At 35.7% G+C, this 22,388-nt stretch overlaps 1 protein-coding gene across 2 annotated transcripts in view; it reads left to right on the forward strand.

Moving 5' to 3' along the window:
• Nucleotides 1-7,325, forward strand: part of LOC149185158 (polyadenylate-binding protein 2-like) — a 34,648-nt gene extending 27,323 nt beyond the window's left edge. The window contains exons 2-9 of one of the 2 annotated variants that reach the window (XM_089417783.1): nucleotides 4,542-4,660; nucleotides 4,782-5,441; nucleotides 5,595-5,672; nucleotides 5,788-5,877; nucleotides 5,996-6,142; nucleotides 6,246-6,425; nucleotides 6,515-6,739; nucleotides 6,843-7,325. In XM_089417783.1, the coding sequence (XP_089273909.1) occupies nucleotides 4,542-4,660; nucleotides 4,782-5,441; nucleotides 5,595-5,672; nucleotides 5,788-5,877; nucleotides 5,996-6,142; nucleotides 6,246-6,425; nucleotides 6,515-6,739; nucleotides 6,843-7,082 (1,739 nt within the window). In that variant the 3' untranslated portion in view covers nucleotides 7,083-7,325. Of the gene's footprint in view, nucleotides 1-4,541; nucleotides 4,661-4,781; nucleotides 5,442-5,594; nucleotides 5,673-5,787; nucleotides 5,878-5,995; nucleotides 6,143-6,245; nucleotides 6,426-6,511; nucleotides 6,740-6,842 lie in introns of both variants that reach the window. The other variant, XM_089417784.1, reaches the window with a different exon arrangement.
• The last annotated feature ends 15,063 nt before the right edge of the window (nucleotides 7,326-22,388 follow it).

Raw genomic sequence — 22,388 nt, forward strand, 5'->3', positions numbered from 1 at the left:
GTATGCATAATTGTGCCACTTTTGAATCATATAATAGAAACCCTATGCTACAAGTCCTTTATAGGCTGCTTGAGTACCTTGGGTAGACCTATTTAGTTGTCACCTTTGAACCCTAGATCAAGAATATCCTTATATGACCTAAAGTTTAAACTGGGAAGCCTCCTCTATGGTGAAATTCCATTAAAGAGCAGGAGGTGGATTGCTCAGGTGACATTGGCATCCACCTCATTGTTGTGTCTTGATTGGCTTTTGCCTTGCGAGGCATCTCGCAAGACTTGCTAGATTTTGAGGCCACAACCCCTATTAGATCATGCAAGGTATTGGTTGGTTGCCTCCAATTTGGTTCTCTTAACTAATGTTATGTTAGTTTTTGTAGCATCGAATGTGTTCTAGCCACGAAATTTTGTGAATAGGATAGAATACGTGAGATCTCCAAAACCCATAAATCGTTTCTAGAAATTCCTCCTAGAAGTGTCTCATTTAGATTATTAACCATTTTTAAAATATTTCTTAAGTCTAGACTTAGGGAATATGTTTAATTAATCAGCATTAATTGAGATAAGGTGAGAATCATTGAGAAACTCACACGGATCGATCCAGAGATGATCCTAGCCATTGACTAAGTTTTAATCTTGTCGTTGGTGCTCCAACAATTGATTATAAGAGGAGGTTGATGTGGTGTTGGAGAATACACTAGTGCAGATACTCAGTTTCCCAAGCAGTTCGATTTTCTCAATAGCAGTAGCTCAACAGAGAAGATAGAGCCAGAGGGTGAGTAGCAGGTGGAAGAGGAGGGTAGCAGAATTCCAGGAGGAAGGTTTCCAGTCCCTAGAAGAGGCAAAGGAAAGAAGGGCGAAATTCTCATAGGGTCAGCGTAAGCTGTGTGCAGAGGGTGATGCCAGAGGCTCAACACAAAGGCTAGGGAGATAATTTTAGAGGCAGAGATTAGCTGTGGGGTGAGAGAAAATTCTCACAATAATTTTGCTAGTATTTTCCTCAGATTAGATTGCTAGTTGGGCATCTAAAATATTGTCCTTAGAATTGTTGCTAAAGAATAATAACAAGCACCGGTTTTCCCACATTGGGTTTTTTCCGGGACAATTGTCCAAAAATAACCATGTCAAAATTCTTGTGTGCGCGTTAGAATTTCTCAGTTTTTAGTGTTTTATTTTCCGCAGTATTTTTATGGTGAAAATTGCAGTTGTGATTTTATTTGTTGTTTGCCGTAGCAAATAAACTGCATAATTAAATTTACAGTTAGAAGAATAATTTCTAGTTACTGCAATAGATAAGAATTTCACATATTACATTTATCGTTGTTGATAATTTATCGTGGGGGCCAAAATTTAAATTATCGACAATATCGAGGAAAATATTGAAAATTATTAGGAAACTTTAAAAAATACAAAAATAATCATTTTGTTCTCAATGTTTTAACATCTAAAACAACCTCAACATCAAACAAACACATTGCTACATAAATATGAAAATAAAATTGATATATAAGATGTCAAGTGATACATATTGAGATATGATATTTGTCCCGAGTCATAAGATCTAATTGAATGATACAAAATCATATCAGAACAAAAATAAATGTATCTCATGAGTTGAATTATGGCAATGAAAACAACAAATTTCCCCTTGTTACATGATGGTCACATCATCCTCAACTGGACCAAAAGATTGGTCAACCAAAAAATATATAGAATATTCAAGTTTTGAAAAGAACATATGATTCATGTGCATCCATATGAATCCAAATTTTTGTACACAAATATGCAAAAATTCTCGTGTATATAGCAAGGGTGCATGTAACCAAAATATCGTTGAGTGCAAGCCATCTTTGAATCAAAAAGTCAATAAAGAAGCTAGAAATGGCCATTGAAATCCAAAGAAAATCACGCTACAACAAATAAATACATAACATCAAAATCATTGCCTATATTGGGATCCTCCTCATCAAGATCACTCTCAGAGCATTAAAATAAGATAGAAAAATCTTAACATCCTAATCAATGATTTTGCTTGAGTGAGGTGTACATTTTTACTAGGGTCATGAATAATTGAGTGAATTGTACATTTTTACTAGGGTCATGAAGGAGGAGCTCAATAGTCAATGCCACCAACATCGAGGTACATAGAGGGTTTAGTGATCTTGATTAAATGTTAGTTCCATACCCTCATATGTTACAAAATGTGGTAGAAATGTTGCAATCCCGCTGATCCTAAAATCCTAAAAACTGTAACGTCTGCTGGATTTTGAGTGGGATCTAAAATTCTACTTTCTCCATATGAAATCCAATGAGGTTGGGACCACTCTTAAACATACAGAGTCAATTAATGGTAATGTTAAAAATTTATGTATCTCATGAGATGAATCATAAGAAATGAAAACAATAGATTTTCCCTTGTTTGCTTGATGGAAATAGTGAGACTATCCTCACAACCCAACCCCCCTCACCCACTTTTAAAAAATTAGGGTCAAAAGAAAAAAATTGTTATTAAGTTGAAATTGACGGAGATAGGGTGATAATTTTAAAATTGTCGTGGTAATTACATAAATTATCACTATATATTGAAATTATTGTGATAATTCAAAAAGGCAAATTATCACGATAATTATTGCTGATATTATCGCCAAAGTTGGTTTTGGCAATATTATCTTGATAATTCTGATAATGTCACGATAAGTGCAACACTTGTAAGGACATCTTTGGACATTGAAGTACACATGATGGAAATTCCAAGTGTACTTACGAATAGAAATTTAGCGATCAACAAAGCAACACTAGTGCATGAAGAAGATATATACCAAAAGTAAATCAAGAAAACACTACAAGTACAATAAGGGAACACCATACCATAAAGATAGCTTATCAATTCCCTAATCACAAGACTAGTTACCTAAGTAGTTAGTGTATCAATGTTGGTTAGATAAAAATCAATCGACCTATCTTTTGAAGAATATTGATTTGGGTGCAATTGAGTCTTACAATAACATATCACCTTGGATTCTTGGAATTTTATAAGCGCAATGTTCCACAAAGGATTGACTTAGGACAGTTAGATCTTATTAGAGTTCAATCATATCATCTTGTATTGTTAGCCATCACAACTACAAGAATAGAGAATCGTGAGATTTCTTCCCAAGCCAAAACCAGGAAAAAGTCTTTCCATAAACATGGTTTGAGGACAAAGCATTGCTAAAGGGGAAGACAATGTTATATATATATATATATATATATATATATATATATATATATATATATATATATATATGTAGTAAGTAATGAAAATACATTCTAATGAAAGGACATGTCTCTTAGTGAAAAGGCGCTTGCTGAAGTATTTATTTGAGGTCCTTATATTATTCATTATATTATCATCTCCTATATTTTATTCAATATAATATTTTAATCTATATGGATTCTTTTATGTTATTCCATTTATTTTGGATCTTTGTGACATCAACTAGATTTGTTCGTTTAATTGTTGAAACAAATAAGTTTCATCCAAGGCCTCTTCATTATTGAATGAAATGGCTCGAATCCTTTTCCTAGATACCCTTTTCATTAAGATAGACTTTAAAAAGGCCCATGATAGAATTGAGTGGCACTTCTTTTTAGAAATGTCACAGATGGGACCTTAGTGGTCAATCCTGAGCCGATGGCTGGCGGGTGGAGATCTCTGCTAGATGACAAAGATCCTCTTCCCGTCCTGGTTTGGTTCCAACAGTGTCTTGATCTTCCCATCCACTCAAGCCAGTTACACATAGGGAAATGTCACTGAGGGAAGCTTATTATGGTCAATCCTCTAGATGCCAAAGATCCTCCTCCTGCTCTGGTTTGATTCCAACAGTCTCTTGATTCCCCATTCACTTAGGCTAGCTGCCTTGTCTTGTGTTAATTGTTTTGTCTTGGTCAGCGTGGACTTTTGATATCCCTTGTGGCAGTTTTTGAAAGGTTAGGTTGTTTTTTCCTTGTGGCCTTAACTCATGGTGGTTGTTTTCACGCCCAAGTTTTTATATAGAGTGCATGTACATTCACTCTATATATTCATAAGATTTATGAACATTTTATCAAAAAATGCTCTCCCCTTGCCTGGAAAGAAGCTTTTTGGCTCGAATTCAGGCCTTGTGAACTTTGACTGTGGCATATAGAGTTAGGGACTCTTATCCCCTTACCTTAGTTGCAGCTATAACGTCCAGAGAAATTAGCATGCAGAGCATCTCTAACCTTGCAGTGTGCTCTGGGTTAATAGTCCTTTAGGCTCAGATTGTTAAGGACGTAGGGATACCTCTCTGCCCGATGAATTCTGTTGCACAAGATGATATCAAAACATTCAAAATTTATTTCAACCAATGAATCAATTGCTGTTTATCCATTCTAGAGACAATCTTTTTTTGGTCAGGAGATTAAATGAAGGTGGTTGTTAATGTAGATTGCTATAGGTCATTGGCATCATGTTCAATGACTGTTATCATTATTTTAATTCGTGATCCATCATACATGTAGTGGACTGTGGGTTTTGTTTTGCAGCTAGCCGTGCTCTGGATATTCTTAATTTCAGTCCTGTAAATGGAAAGCCAATGAGGATAATGTTTTCCCACCGTGATCCCAGCATTCGTAAAAGTGGGTCTGCAAATGTTTTTATTAAGGTTAGTATATCTTACCAGTGAAAGCTTAACCTTTGATAAATAAATACTCTATTTTTGTTTTTCTGCTGAGTAACTAAAAACATTTGCAAAACTTCATCCTTGTGTTTCTTTTTACTTGCAGAATCTTGATAAATCAATAGATAACAGAGTGTTGCATGATACGTTCTCTGCTTTTGGTCCAATTCTTTCTTGCAAAGTGGCCACAGATGATAATGGTCAGTCAAAAGGATATGGTTTTGTTCAGTTTGAGCAAGACGACTCAGCAAGAAGTGCCATTGAAAAGTTGAATGGTATGTTGATGAACGATAAGCAGGTCTATGTTGGTCTATTTATTCGACGTCAGGAAAGAGATCGAGCTACTGGTACATCGAAATTCAGCAATGTTTATGTCAAAAATCTGTCAGAAACAACCACAGATGAAGATTTGGAAAGGGTTTTTAGTAGCTATGGCCCTGTCACCAGTGCAGTTGTTATGCGAGATGCAGATGGGAAATCCAAAGGCTTCGGGTTTGTTAATTTTGAAAATGCAGATGATGCTGCGAATGCTGTCGAGAATTTAAATGGAAAAAAAATCAATGATGATAGGGAGTGGTATGTTGGAAGAGCCCAGAAAAAAGCTGAAAGAGAAGCAGAGTTAAGAGCCAAGTTTGAACAGGAAAGGAAGGCAAGGATGGAAAAATTTCAAGGAGCTAACTTATATTTAAAAAATTTGGATGATTCTGTTGATGATGAAAAACTAAGAGAATTATTTTCGGATTTTGGAGCCATAACATCTTGCAAGGTGATCTCATTTCCAACATTTCGTGAATGTTTAATCTGTTTTGTGATTCATCATTTTAGCATGAGCTATTGTAGTGTTTCATTTGGTTAGATTTTCTTACAGTTCAGTCACTTTACTAATGTATTTGCTGGTCCCTGATGATATTTTCTTTAGGTTATGAGGGATCCCCAAGGGCAGAGCAGGGGATCAGGCTTTGTGGCATTTTCTACTCCAGAAGAAGCCATGCGTGCTGTAAGATATCTTTTCATACTTCGTCAAATTTTCTGTCACAATCAAACCATGATGCAAACATTTTAATTTGGACTATGAAATGGGTTTGATGAAGTTGCATTTCTATGGACTATAGGTTTCTGAGATGAATGGAAAGATGGTTGGGAGGAAACCACTCTATGTTGCTCTGGCTCAACGTAAAGAAGAGAGAAGGGCAAGGTTGCAGGTATGCATTGCTGCTTTATAAGAGAAGTTCCATCTTTGTGATTACTTTGCTGGATGCACAATAGATTATGTTGTACTCTAGTTTTGCTGACTAGATGTTCATGTTCTTGTTATATCAGGCTCAGTTTGCTCAGATGAGAGCTCCGATTACTGTTACACCTGCATTGCCTACTAGCTTATCTGCATATCATCATCCTGGTGCTCCAAGGCTTGCTCCCCAGCAATTGTTCTATGGTCAGGGTCCTCATGGTCTGATTCCACCGCAGGTAACCTGTGTATTATGGCTACAAGCCTCAATGCTTAGGTTTCTGAGGCTTCTTTAGTGTTTTCTGGTTTAAACAATCTCTGATTTTGGCTCTTTGCTTTCAGCCTGCGGGATTTGGTTATCAGCAGCAACTACTACCTGGCATTCGTCCTGGAATGGCTCAGATGCCAAACTTTTTGCTTCCTTTTCATCTCCAGAGACAAGGTCAACAAGGACAACGGATAGGTGGAAGGCGAGGTGGTACACAGCAACAATTGCAGCAACAGCAGCAGCAGCAGCAGCAGGTATCTACTGAATCTTGCTGTTCCTCTTTAGGTTTTGCATATCAACTAGAAATTCAGGACTGTAATGATAGTTTTATTGAATGTCTCAGCTACTTCAGAGAAATGCAAACCAAGGCTACCGTTACATGCATAATACACGAAATGGACCAGATCCATCATTAGTACCACAGGCTCTAATGGGTACAATGATGCCCATGCCTCTTGATGTTGCTGGCATGCCAGTTGGTAATGCTGAGACAACCAGGCCTCAACCTGTGCCAATTACAGCCCTTGCTTCTGCATTAGCTTCTGCAAATCCAGAGCAACAGCGAGCGGTATGATAAAGAACATTCCTTATTCAGGTTTTGTGAGGGATAGTGCATTACAAGTTTTCTTATATTAGATGTCTCTGACTTGATTCCGTTGTCTATTTTCCAGATGCTTGGGGAACAGCTCTTCCCTCTTGTGGATCAGCTGGAACATGATCATGCTGGAAAAGTAACAGGAATGCTACTAGAGATGGATCAGACAGAAGTCCTGCACCTAATTGAATCTCCTGATGCTTTAAAAGCCAAAATTCAAGAAGCAATGGATGTTCTCCGCTTGGCTCAGGCTGCAAATGTTGCAAGCCAAACTGAGCAACTTTCTTCACTGTCATTAAATGAGCCTCTTGGTTGATGAGGCCTCAATTTTCCTGAAAGACACTGTAGTTTAGTTGTTGGAACTAGTTTGTTTACACCAGAGTTTTGATTGTGATCTTCTCATGTAGTCCTTGCAGATTCTAGTGCCTCATTGCGGTCCACCTAACTCGCCCAGTTTTTTGGGAGGGCTCGCGCTATATCTATTTTTTCAGTGTTGCAAGGTATTGCTGATTCATCTTACGAATGGTCTCACTGCTGCTAACTGTCGACTGCATTGGCATGTGGTGGCAAAGCCAAATTTTAGGGCTTGAGACAGGAGTGTATCACCTTTGCGTCATACACACTAGAAAGTCTTTTCTTTCCTGATTTGTTTTCCAAGGTTTGGGCAACTGTTTCTCTAGTTAGGCATTTTAGTCTGAATTAATAATTATATTATTTGCTTGAGAAGACTTAAACCGCATTCTAGATGCTTCTTTTTTAAAAATATTTTAAATGAGGTTGTGCGACGTACATGAAATATATTGTGTAAAACGATGACATTTTTTATTTGATCAAGCTAACACTATAAAACAAGAGGTTGTTTTGGGCAATTGCACTTGGAGTGTGATCATTTTTTTTTTTGAATTTGTTTTGCATCCTGAAGTTGTTTTCTTGAGAAGTTATTCAAACTAGATTGTGAAATATATGACATTACTGTGTAATACTATGTGGTGTGATTGATTTGGTCACCCTAATGCCATAAAAGAGGACGTTTCTGAGTAATTGTTTATAGAAGTGTCTTCATAATTACCTACTAAAATGCAATTATAGGAAAGCATTATGGGTTTCCATTTTCTTTTGGTGGGGTTTTGTGTTTCCTAGGGAAATCTCTGTTTTGTTTACCTTGACTTTTCTGACTGACAAAGAGTGATGCCATGATTATACACGTCTCTACATGCTTGTTAGGAAGACTATTGTGTTGCGCTTTTAATCACTGAAGTCTTCTCACAGATTTGCTAGTGAAGTGTTGATATATTGTGCTTCTACATATTCATAAATACTTGGATTATGGGGGTTCATGTATTCCAGGGAACTCTGTTTTCAGTTTACCTTGTTTTTCTGTCTGAGAAAGAAATGATGCCGTAATTGTGCATAATGGAGTGTAAATATGTTGTGCTTCTACCTGCTTGTAAACACTTTGATTCCAATTTTCAGTATTACTTTCATGTAGCTCAGATATATGCATCTGTGGGGTTGCATTGGTCCAAATATGCTATTATCTTAGAGTTGACTGTTTAATTTTTCTGTGTTCCATTGTTTCTTGGGTAAAACCTTGTGCTACTTGAACTTTAAGGGGTAGCAGATTTTTGATGCCTTGTCTAATTGGAAAAAAAATGTTCCAGTTTCAATTCTATGTTGACAATATTGGGAGCCATTTTCTGTGGGGTGTGCGTTATGCAGGTTATTGCAAGCTAGAGATTTCCAAAATTAAAATAGATCTTGGGGGTGGTGAGTGTTTTTTTATTTAGGTTATTGTAAAGGCAAGGAAGAGCATACATTTTTAAGCATCACCATTTTGCTAAAATAATGTTGTCTGTTTGATGCTATCCTTCAGAGCCCTTGAAACCTTTTCGTAGTAGGGTTCATCAAGTAAAAGTATTTTCTGGAACACTGTTACAGGCTGTACATTGACACAACTAACATACACTTCAATTACCATCTATATTTGGTGAGTATTGCATATCTCTGATTTTTCCTGATGTTGAGTATTTTTTTAAATTTTTCCAAGTTTTTCAAGTTGCTGAACTTCCATATATTTTGAATTTTTCAGGTTGATCTTATGCTTGTCAATATTTTCAAATCATTTCTGATATTCCTGATAATTTTATATCTGGACCTTAAGCTATCCCAAATTGATATTTGCAACATTATATATGACCAGTAAGGTCACAACATTATTGGATCAATTTTTTCTTGGGGTACAATGAAACATAACTACCAATATTGCCTTCATCTATGGGAGGGGTGGTGCAGAGTAATTAGGATCTGCGAATTCTAAATAAGGTATTGTAGTAATTGCCAAGGGTGTAGTTATGGAGTTGAGGAAACTATATAAAGGCACGCACGAGTAATTAGGATCTGCGAATTCTAAATAAGGCATTGTAATATTTGCCAAGAGTGTAGTTCTGGAGTTGAGGAAACTATATAAAGGCACGCACGACGCTGGCTGTGGTAGCTGATGAAAAACTAGATCCATGAAAAACATAGTGTCTTTGATCCTAGATGCCTCTTACTTTCATGACTCAGTGGTTTTCAATCCATCGATATAGATATACCCAACGTTTACGAACAACATGAGATCCTCCAAGGCCATTGAACCAAGTGATCCATTGGTCAAAGGTTGTTGCCTGCCCTCTCCAATTGATCAACTTGTAACCCAAAAAAATTGTCTTCTGAATACTGCAATGAAAACATTTATAGGCTCAAAGTGCATTATTCTCGAGCTTATAATTATCTCTCACGAAGTGCATTATTCTCGGGCTTACAATCATCTCTCTGATCATAGCATATCCATTGCTTGTGTCCACCTGAGAAGGTCATCTATATATCCCCTGTGGCCCAAAATAATTCAAATCATTCAAGTAATTTTCCATTGCCATTTTAATTGTCTTAAAACACATAGCTCATGCATATTGTGTCTTTCATATAGTCATCCAAGTTTTGACTGTATGTTTGGAGGATAATAGAGCCACATCCAAAGCACAATAATTATGGTTCTATTATAGAGTCACTTCCAAAGCAATGTAATTATGGTTCTATTATTTTAAAAAGGTCAAATGTTATTAACACTTTGAAAACACGGGATACTTGAATTTCATTTTTTTGGTGTTTTCCCATGTTATCCATTGCTAATTTGTAACAAACAAAGTTCGTATACTCAGAGGAATGCTCTGATACCAATGTTTGTTCATATACATAACAAAGTAATCTTTAGAATACTTGAAAGATGTAAACATCTATAGTAGGACAAATAATGCGTATTAAATATTATAAAAGAATTGGTATGAGATATGAGATGATTACAATAAGGGTGAGGCCTTGCTTATATACCCTAGGCATGTACCTCTTCACTCATGGTTATGCTCTTAGGGACATGCTTTTTCATTAACTAGTTATTAATTAATCATTGTTTATTATTATTATTGTTTTACATTATTTGTATTATTATATATATATATTTTTATTCATAGCATTGTTTTCCTCTTTAAAAAGCTGTCATCAAAGTTTATTGATGAAAGGGTTTGATCTCTTTTCCTGTTTCGAGTATGTTCTCGCTTTTGAACTTTCATCTTCGTTGATACTAGACGATATGATGCTCTAAGTGATAGACAAAATTGCTGGATTGAGAATGGGTCTAACCATCCTAGATTAATCTTCTGTTGAATCTTCCAATTACTGAAAATTTGTAATGAATGGTTATCATATAATTGGATTTTGTAAACTTTAGCATTCTTTGGAACATAAATTCATTGTTTCCGATGTGAATGGTTCAAATATGTAGACTGACTTAGTTATCTTCTCTTATGATTCAGATGTCGATAAGGAGTTCTTCTGGTTGGGCTTTCTCTTATCATGTGTATGGCAATTTCCTGTTTTACTTCAGATACTGTTGTTGTTGAGTTGGCTATTAAATCATCACTTGGAATTTCCATTGTTTGAACTGTAACATTTAAATATGTTTTAACTTCTATTGATTTCTCATCTTTTTGAGTTGTGATATTGACTGGATCGGTATTTGTTCCTCTTTCTTCTACTTGGTTTGAAGACTTCGACGCTTTTTTCGTGGTAAATTTTTCTAATTTATTTTTCAATGATTTTTTATCATCCAAATTTCTTAATTTGAGTGAATAGAATTTGATTATGGTTTTTGAGACGTAAAAATTCCTCATTTTCCGAGTCAATTTTATTTTGGTATTCAAGCTTCTCATCTTTTAAACATTTGGTTTGTTTTAATAACCTTTGGTTAAAGTTCTTTAAACATAAACTTTCCTCTTCTTTTCTTGATAGACTTTCGTTGAGTTTTTTTTTTTCTCTTTTTTTTTGTGTTCTAACTGGTGTTTTTTAGCTTTACATTTTCTCACTTGTGTAAGTAGTTTGTGATTACACTCTTTCAAACATGAATTTCCCTTATTTTTGTTGGATATCACTTTTTCAAGCTCTTTCTATTTGTTTGATACTATTGTTGGATTCTTTTGAAACATTAGTTTCAAAATATTTTTAAGATCTTTTGATGAAGACTATCAATTTTGATTTCATTGTCATGTCTTGGAATGTGACCATCTTCTCCTTGTAAGGGAACATCAAGAATTTTTGTGTGTTTAAAATGAACATACCTAATTTCTTGAACCAAAGGTTGATCCAGAATTATGTCAACCTCTTTGTCAAGTATAGTTACAAAACGAAATTGAGATATGTACTCATAATGATCAATTGTCATTTGTAAATCATTAATTTCACATTTATATATGTATATATATATTTTTTCCTCCTAGAAAGACATTTTGGTTTGCTTATATCTGGTTCTAGAACTAATAATTGATTTGCTAAATTAATATTGATGTAATTATCCTTGATGCTTAGATTTGTAGCGATATTAATCTCTTTCCTTTGGATACACCCTTTTAATATAAATAGTCCAAAATCTACAATTGGAATACTTTTATAGGAAAATCTTCCCGCATTTTTGAGTTTTTTTTTCCCTTTTTTTTGGGTTGGACTTGCTATTTTTAATTGTTTGTTTGTTTGCTTTTTTTGAAAACTGATAAATACCCTTGGAATTATATTTATTTAAATTATCCTTTTATTGAATGTTTATAATATTTTTGTACGAATTACAATACTTAGCGAACAAAGTTCGTATACACCGCAGAGTAATATTCAGAATATTTGGAAGAGGTAAACATCCATAGTAGGACAAATAATGTATATTAAATATTATAAAAAGATGACATGAGATATGAGATTATTACAGTGAGGGTGAGGGCCTGCTTATATACCCTAGGCATGTACCTCTTCACTAATGGCTATGTCCTTAGGAACATGTCTTTTCATTAACTAGTTACTAGTTAATCATTATTTATTATTACATTATTTGTATTATTTTATATATATCTTTATTCATAAAAAAATTGCATTGAGATGATCAAGGTTCATTTTATACCATTGTATTAGGGAAGTGTAATTTTCATGTATAACATTGACATGACATGACACATAAGTTATCCCTATAATTGAAAATTGAAAAAACAAAATAAACATCAAAGTGGTGAGAGATTTGCATCTCAATTTTTTTATATCATTGTCATTGGTTAATTGATATGGAGTTTAGATGGATTTATAGCATCAAGCAAGGGATGGTCCCTTTCTCTCAATAATATCTTTCTTTTTCTTCATTTTCTCCTCTAATGATAACACACGGGCTTTGGAATAACACTTATTGAAAGGAGGCTTGGGGTGGTAATGCAATTATCTTTGTTTCAGTTAAGAAAATAGTTAACGAACGTTTTTGGCTTAGAGTAGATCATTTTTTGTATGAGTGCTAAATTTTTTGACCATAATATTTAAACATTTATTGTTTGAAAGTTTCTTGTGGGAAGATAAGATAATTGCTCTCCTCAGAGTTCAAGTGGAGTAAGTAGAAATTGTCAACTAAGAGGTAAATGTCTTGATCGACTCAAAATTTTTGTGGAGAGGTAAGATGGAGAATCTCCTTAATTCTTGGTTGAATTTTTGTGTAATTGAAAATCTAAAACAATAGGTTGTAGTCAATTTTCAACTTTTGACTAAGAGGAGTCTCCCCAAGCAAGGAAAAACATCCTTGTACTTATACCTTCTTCCTGACTAATTTCACCATATACATTAGGGTTATGATATTCACTTGAGAAGGAATATGGAGAATCTCAATGGAATAGGAACTAATACTGGAAGTCCAAGAGATCTTTTTAAAGATGCGTCCAAGGGTCAAGATGATGTATATATTTGTGTAACATATTAATGAAAGTATTCCATAATTGTCACATTGCCATAACCTAACAATGGTGTTAGAACATGTCTCGCTCATAAACTCATTAGATCTATCATTTTTAGCTTTAAAGCAGTCCTTGGCATTTACCGTACCATTTCTCAAAAGTTTGAAACCCTTGCACTTGTTTCCAAACTCTAGAAAATCTTGTGCCCATCTATGTGCTTGTATGCTTGTCTGTCTTGCTTTATTTCCAAATCCATACTTTCTATTGTTCAGTTTCTCATTTGATAGGTTACTAGGCTTGACTCTCATAGTCGCGGACTAGACTTATACTCCTTAGGGATTTTGATAATTGATGCTTTTATTGTTGTTCATTTTACAACTCTTCTTTCAATTCATGATGCAATGTTTCCAATTTCCCTTCATTTTTCATTGGTGCCCATGCCTTCAAGTAGTTATGAAGCAAATTCTCATTGTTACGGTCAATCTAGTTCTTGCAATTATTGAGGATCTCGAGTTTGTGCATGATGAACGTGTGGTTCTTGTAGCACTCAAAGGGGAGCTTAAAGACCATTCTCAATGCAACCTCTTCATCCATTCCTTGTGGCATAACTTTAGTACCATCTCTTTCTGGATCTTCAACAATGTTAACCTTGTTGAGTATGTTGTCATTGATGTCAAAGTGGGTGCAAGATATCGTCATTGATGTCCTTAATAGGTTGGTATGTGTTGTCTCCTGGAGATAGTTCTTGGCTGCAAGGGAACCAATGCCTAGGATATCTACAAGGACTTATAAAGTTTTTTAAATATGTGGCAGAAGAGTGATGCCATGAGAGCTACAATGACTGCTCTAGTTCAAAAAGCTATATTTCAAAACGGAGTGGCAAAAAATAATGGGGATTGTAGACTTTAAATTATAGAGGTGATTAGAAGAAAGAGAAGGATAGGAAGTTTAGCTCAGGCATTTAGGACTCTGAACTTCAACTCTATAGAAAGAATAGTGAGTAGAATGAGAAGTTGAGTGAATTTCTGAAAAGTGGAGCACCTATTAAGGGTTTTAAATTAAAACTAGAGTACCGCTAAGTAAATTTATAGTCTTAAATTTAAATAACCCAGTTGCATCATACACTATTCCAATCAAAAGAAAAACATAGATGGAATGAAATACATAAGAAAGAAATACAAGTTTGCAACTTGCCCAAAGATGGAATCAAACTTGTCTTATTCTTTAGTTTCTGAGAGATTTCTCTGTTACATCTCTCTTTGGGATCCAAACTCTGCGTCTATGAACCCTTACAAAATATGTTTTTAGACTTTTATCTTTGCCTTCAGAGTAACTATTCTTGAATCATTTATAAAACTGATTGCTACATGGATAGTCTATATCGACTCATCGTTTACATAACAACTTTTTGTAAGAAGTTGTCTATAATGCGACTTTTTGGAGATTCCGGTGACGGAATCCCGCGGAAGAAGTTGAGGTTAAATCTTGATTTGTTGCAGTTAAAATGGTTTTTTAACTGCATATTTGGATTCAACACCCCGGAAAACCCCTGGGACGCTTTGATTGTGCAGAAACTAGCTATCAAACTTGCAATTCCAATAAATCGCTGCCGGATTTTGTCCGGAAAAACCCACTGGAAAAGCTTCCAAAAAGTCGCATTATAGACAACTGCTTTTTGTAATGGTATTTAAAAACAAAAAAATTAATATTATATATATAAATATATATAATATTATAATGTGATTTTTAATCCATAAAATCCCTTCCCTTTTCATAATTTTTTTTACAATATGCACCATAATTTTATTATGGGCTCTCTGACTTTACAAAACATGCATCGAATACTGTTTAATATAAAGTGTGGGTCAAGTGGGCGTCACCTTCGTCATGGGTATGTCAATAAATCACTTGTGGTTTTGGAAACCATAAACCATATGATGACACTTCCTCTAGTGGTTTCTAGAAATGAGGAGGGGTACCACCAGGATAAATTGTGGATGTTGATCTTAAAGATGGATGGTTTTGCCAAACCGCTTCCCGAAAGTTCCCTCAACATTTCCTCCATGCACTTCCAATTGTTAGGACTTCGTTTGGGCTTGCTTGAGACCATACAATGCTTTCTTTAACCTGCAGGCATATGTTTACGTTGCTCTATGTAAACTTCTTCCAATTCTCCATTCAGGGGGATGATTTGACATCCATTTGATATACTTTGAGTTTTCTTGAGCAAGCATACGCCAAGAACATGTGGATGGATTCCATTTTGGCCATGGGAGGAAAGGTCTCTTTGAAATCAATTCCTTCCACCTTTTCATATCCCTTAAATACCAATATGGATTTATTCCTGGTAACTTGTCCATCTTCATTCATATTGTTCCTGAATACCCATTTTGTGCCTATGACATTTTTTTCCTGCGGTCTTGGCACCAATCCCATGTGTCATGTTTTTCAATTTGATCAAGTTTTTCATTCATGGCCTTGGCCTAGTGTTTATCGTTGCTAGCTTCTTCAAAACTGCTAGGCTCAAAGGTGGATAGTAAGGCAAAATGTCTTTCTTCTGCCACATGTGCTTGCTACCTTCTTCTAGTCCCAATTCCTCCATCTATGTCTCTAATTATTTGTTTTGACGAATGATTTTTATGGCACAATTTATTAGGTGCTTGAGATGTTTGTTGATTAGTATCTACTTGTTTATTTGCTGGTTCCCCTGGTTCTTCTTCTAATGGCTCTTCCTTCACCTTCTCTTCTTTCCTTGGTTCTTTTATCTCTGTTTCTATTGAATCTTGTCTGGTCTGTCTTACAACCTTCATCAAATGTCACATTGATTCTTTCCACTATTTTGTTGAGTCTCATATTGTAACATTTGTACGCCTTGATTTTGGTGGAGTAGATTAAGAACGAACAGTTTTAGCTAGATTTATAATATGAGTATCTTTAGGCTATATAAAAATGTAAGGTGCTATCTTAGGGTTTCATTTGCTAGTTTCATGCCTTCATCCACTCAGGAATCTAGTTTGCCAATTTTTGAGTCATCCCTCTTTATGTAGCGATTACTCTCGAAGACCTTAAAGTGGTTAACATTCCCTACTCTTCCCTTCCATAATTCATAAGTGGTTTTGTCACTGTTGCTCCGATCTTAAGCATTTTATCTTCAAATTTGTTTCATTTTCAACCATTTCTTTGTATATCTTGAAATGCTTAAAGGCTATTGACTTTTTCTTGATACAATTGATAGCTATCATTTGAGTGTAATCATCAATGAAAAATATGAAGAAAGCTCACCTTTCAGTCCTTTAGTTCTCATGGGTCCACATAAGACGATGTGTACTAGTTCCAATGGCTTTGAGGTAGAATGTTCCTTAGTCTTAAATTCAACTCTGGTATGCTTTCCATGTTGGCAATGTTTGCATATGGATTTTGATGGCTTCGTGATTTCAGACATCTCTTTGGCTCCTTCCTTCTTACTGACCTTGACAAGATTGTCAAAGTGAACATGACCCATTCTTTTGTGCCATAGCCAACTTTCATCTTCCTTTCCTACACAACACATTTCCTTTCCATTTTTATCTAAATAATACAAGCTATTATGTCCCCAAGATGTTGTAGCCAATACTTTACTTCTCTTTTTCTTTTTTATTTCACACTTTTTTGAGTCGAAAAGAACTGTGTGCCCTTGGTCGCACCTCTGACTCATGCTTAACAAACCATTAGGGGAATTTTGAGGTCTAAAATGGGTCTCCTAAGAAAAATGTACAACCAAAATAAACTTTATAAGAACCAATAGGATTCAAGATAATGATGTCAACCATGGGGGATGATTCACCATTTTTGGAGTAAAAAAGTAAAAAGATTAAAAAATAAAAAAATAATAAAACTACTTTTTTTTTTCTTCTTCTTCCTTTTCTTTTTTTTTTTTAATTTTTAATTTTTAACTCATATTTTCAACTAATCTTTCTAGGGTTTTACTCAAATTTCGAGTGAGAGTACTCATTGGATGAAAAATTTAATTCCTAATCCAAAGAGTACCCATGTTGCATACTTTCGATGGACCGTGCTACACGAAAAATGAGAAATACATGAAAAACGTGATTGCAATCACGTTTTTCATGTATTTCTCACTTTTCGTGTAGTAGGGTCCATCGAAAGAATGCAACATTAGTACTCCTTGGATGAGGAACCAATTTTTGCATCCAATGAGTGTTTCCGCTCAAAATATGAGTAAACCCATAGGGAGATAAGTTGAAAATACGAATTGAAAAAATAATTTTTTCCTTTTTCCCTCTAAAATTTGATGATGTACTTTAATCTTATTTTATTATTTCCACTATTATTTTATAATTTCCTTAGGAGGTCCATTTTAGACCTCAAAATTCCCCTAATGTATGACTCAAATTCTCAACGAGCAAGGCATTTTCTTCCTTGGCACCTTTACGTCCAAGCTTAATTGTGCCTTTTTCCAAAACTTTGGATGATCCATCATTCCCGAATGAAACAGTTCCATCTTTGTCCTTTCAAAAGTCTATAAACTTGTCCTTCTCCATTGTCATATGCTTTGAACAACCATTGTCAATTAAGCATTCATGTTTCTTGCATTCTGCGGTGAACACAAGGTTCACAACTGAGGATGGTTTTCATAAATTCTCCCGTTTCTAGTATTGCAGTTCTCAACTTTGTGTCCAAAATTATTGCAAGAGTAAAAAACACCAAGAAAATTAGTTTGATACCTGGAGGAAGAGAGTCTAATTGCTGGTGCACTTCTCCATGAACCTTCTTGCGGGTTGTTGGCTGGCCGCTGCTTAGGCATCCTTCTAGTTGGATGATCCTGAGTTGGAAATGACTCTTGCATCCTGATGAACTCTTTGACGACTTCGAACAAAATTTTCTGTTTACCTTCCTTCCCTATCATGGAGCTTGATCCCTTAACAAAGTTTGTATTATGTCCTAATCCAGTTTTTTCATCATATGGCCTTTGTTTACCTATGATCTCCTCTAGTAGTTTTGAGCTGTTCATGAAGTTTTGTTGAACAATTTTCTTCAGGGCTTCTTTTCAGAGGGAGATTATTTTAGCTCCCAGTCTTTCTCTCATCTTGGATATTTCTTCTAATTATTTGTCGAGAGTTTCTTCAATCTTCTTTCCTTCTTCTAATTGTGTTTTTAGATCGATGATGATATTTTCAGAGTCCTTGGATTGTTCTTTTAATTTACTTATTTCCCTTTACAATTTCTTTACATTTTTTCTTTTTGCCTTCAAATCATCAAGAGCACTTATCAATTCGCATTTCAAGTCAATTTTTCCTTCCACATTTTCTTCATCCTCAGGGACATCTTCATTTTCAAAAGCCATAAACAATACCTATTTTGAATCACTGTCGCTATCACTATCACTGTTAGATACAAAATTGTCTTCCTTAGAGTAGAAGCTTCTCTTAGGCATTTTTTTTCCTTGTTTCTTGTTCCCCTTTTGATTTTTCTTTTTCTTGGGAGCTTCATCTTCTTCATCACTATCAAATTGTTTTTCATAGGGGCATTTTGAAGCAAAATGACCAATTCTTCCACAACTAAAACATTTTAGAGGGAGCTTACCTTTGTACTTGTCGATTCCTCTCTTGAGTTTCCTCGTGAGGTTGGTTACTTCATCTGAGACCTCACTGTTACTTTGATTGGACTTTTGTTTGATTCTTGCTTGTCCTTTCTTTTATTCATTGAGGCCACGAATGCTGCTTCACTTGTAGATGGCTCTTCCTGTTCAATCCTCCTCTCATAAGCTGTTAGAATCCCATGTAGCTCGTCCATGCTAAGTTTGTCCAAGTTTGGTCTATCTTCTAGGACAGAAACTCCAAGATTCAATCTTTCTTGAAGAGATCTTAGAACCTTTCACACAATCGTAGGAATTTACAGGGTAAGTTCCTCAGATAGAACACCAAAGGACACCGCCCACAAATAGATCACAGACCAGTACACCAGTATTCTTGATGTGGTTAAAACCCTCAAAGAGGGAAACAGTCCACGGCCTAAGCCAACGCGGCCACTTTAGGCAATTTATTAATAAAAGAATGAAATTTTACATAAGCTTCTCTCATGAACAGTCAACCTACAAATGACCCTCTATGCTCTTTAAATAGAGATCATGGACCAATCGGGTGTTAAGCCATAAATCAAGTGTTGATAATACCAAGGAGAGAATGAACCGTCAGATCACTACATATCGTGACCGACGGATTGTAAGTTACAAAAGTACATAGTAAAGAAACACACTTTACCTAACTCTACACTAGACCAAGTTATACTTAACTATTTCCTATGTGTTGGAATATCCTAACATCCCCCCTTAAGAACAACTTGGGATAGGATTAAAGGATGTACAAATATGACACAATAGGAGAAGGAAGGAGGCATTAGAGCCTATCCCCCCTTAGTGACAACTCTTGAACTCCAACCATAAATCAAAGTTTAGTAAACTTCGCCTCTGTGAGCCTTTGTAAAGATGTCTACAACTTGATCATCTATTGAACAATATTGCACTTCAAGAACATGGTCATGAATGAGCTTTCCGATTAAGTGCATGTGCATTTCAATGTGTTTGCTACGCTGATGTTGGATTGGATCTTTGCATAGTTGAATGGCACTTTGATTATCACACCAAAGTGTAGTCGGATGCTGCTGCTGAAAGCTAAACTCTAACAGGATCTGATGAAGCCACAGGGCTTCCTTACTAGCTTCTACGGCACCACGATACTCTTCTTCTGCTGAAGAAAGAGAAATGGCACTTTTTTTCTTGCAAGCCCATGTAATAGGTCCTGAACCAAGAGTGAACACATAACCTGCAGTAGACTTTCGATCATCAGGGTCACCAGCCCAATCGGAATCAGTGAAACCAACCAATAGAGGAGATGCTTCTGCACTGTAATGAATCCCAAACTGAACAGTACCTCGAACATAACGAAGTATTCTTTTAGCTACGTTCCAATGACTTTCATGTGGGTTTTGCATAAACTGAGCAATAAGGCCAACAACAAAGGAAAGGTCAGGATGAGTATGGGTCAGATACAAAAGTTTTCCTACAAGTTGACGGTATAAGGTAGCATCAACTTCAGGGAAGTACAAGTGACTAAAAGTTTGGCTCCAGACTGAAAGGCAGAAGGGGCTGGGTTACAGTCTTCTGTGTGAAAATGGCGTAGAATATCATAGGCATACTTGCACTGGGAAAGGGAAATATCTCCCTTGGATTGCGAGACTTGAAGACCAAGAAAATAATGCAAGTGTCCTAAGTCTGTCATTTCAATTTTTTTTTAAGGTTGGAATTCACATGGTTTATAAGGTTGGGATCACTAACAGTAAGGATAAAATCATCAACATAAAAAACAAGAATGATAAGAGACTTGCCCACTTTCTTGGTGTAGACAATATTATCACAATGACACCTAGAAAAGCCAGTTTCTAAAAGAAAGCTATCCATTTTGGCATACCAAGCCCGAGGGGCTTGCTTGAGACCATAAAGGGATTTCTTAAGCCGACATACAAGATTGGAGTCTGTTTGTATAAAGCCAGTAGGTTGTTACATATAGATTTCTTCATGCAAGTCCCCATGAAGCTTCTGCAAACTTGAGCCAATAAAGAAGAGGCTCTATCGAATTGAGAACGTGTACGTCGTTGATCTGTAGGATCACTGGCAAGAGCACCTGCTACATCCCGAGTAGCACGTACCCATTTTGGAAGCTAAGGAGTTGAAGGAGGATCCTGAAAAGGTGGGGGAGGATTGTCATCCTCGCTGTCATCATCTGAAGAAGAAATATTTTCAGAAGTAGAAGGGATAGAGAGAGGTGGCACATCTGCTGAACTAGGCTCATAGGTCGATATATTTTTAGCAAACTTTACATCTCTTCTAATGATAACATTTTTGGACTTAAGTGGAATAAGTTTATATCCTTTGACATCTTCAGAATATCCAACAAAAATACATTTTTCACTCTTAGGTTCTAAAGCTTTATGTTTTTCATCTGGAATATGGGCCCATGCTTCACTTCCAAAAACACGAAAGTGAATTACATCTGGTTTAATTGAGCTCCATGCTTCTTCTGGAGTGATATTCTTTAAAACCTTAGTAGGAGTGCGATTTACTATGTAATTTGTATAGTTAATTGCTTCTGTCCAAAAATTAAGACTAAGTCCTTTAGATTGAAGCATATAATTAGCCATTTCCTTTAAGGTGCGATTCTTCCTTTCAGGTACACCATTTTGTTGTGGAGTATATGGAACAATATGTTGCATTTGAATTCCATTCTCAGTGCAAAAGTTGATGAGTTTGTTGTTAACATATTCTCCGCCAATATCAGATCTTAGCTTAAGAATTTGATGTCCAAATTGTTTTTCAACAACGGCCTTAAAGGCCAAGAACATGTTAAATACTTCACACTTGAGTTTTAAGAAGTATACCCAAGTGCGGTTGGAGAAATCATCAATGAAAGTTAAGAAATACTTGTAGCCAGAGAATGAAACAACTGGAAGTGGACCACATAAATCACTATGCACACGCTGTAAGGGGCTGAGGCATGCCAAGAGGCACGTTTTTCAAAACTATCCCGATGATGTTTTCCGAGTACACATCCGGAACAAACACCATCTCTGCAAGATACCATTGGAAGACCTGCCACCATATTTTCTTTACATAGATTTTGAAGGGAGCGATAGTTTAAGTGACCAAATCGCTCATGCCAAAGTTTGCTCACTTCATCATTATGAGTAAAAAATACCGAGAGAATATTTGATGACCCAAAGTTGTTAAACTTATACAACCTTGTAGAATCATCAGCGATGCCGGTAGCTAAAATATGTCTAGGATCTCTTAGGTCCTTAATTACAACATCATGAGGTGAAAATTCAACAATTTTACCTTCACCTGAATGAGTTATCTGATATACAGATAGAAGGTTGCAGGATTAGCTTGGAACACATAAAACATCATTAGATTAACCATTGTCTAGATGAACAGTTCTAGTCCCTACAACACTAAGAGATCTATCAACACCAACATATATATTTTTGGTGTTACAATCATTTAAAGAAGAAAACATGGCTTTGTTTTTGGCCATGTGATAAGAAGCTCCAGAATCAATGAGCCACTCATGAGAATGAGAATAAGAAGATACATTTAATGCATAACCAGACCGAGATGCTTGGCAATCACATGCAGAAGGTGCTATTCCTGAAGATGAAGTTGAAGTTGAAGAGTGCTCCAAATGGATGTTATGCTTCTTCATTGTTGATAGACATTGCTACAAAAGTGGCAATGTCTATCAGTGTTCTTTTCTTTGTTTTTATTTGCCTTATCATTTTGT

The sequence above is a fragment of the Pinus tabuliformis genome, chromosome 3_2 (assembly GCF_031772625.1).
Source record: "Pinus tabuliformis cultivar Carrire ecotype Pingquan chromosome 3_2, CPIR1, whole genome shotgun sequence".
NCBI classification, from domain to species: Eukaryota; Viridiplantae; Streptophyta; class Pinopsida; order Pinales; family Pinaceae; genus Pinus; species Pinus tabuliformis.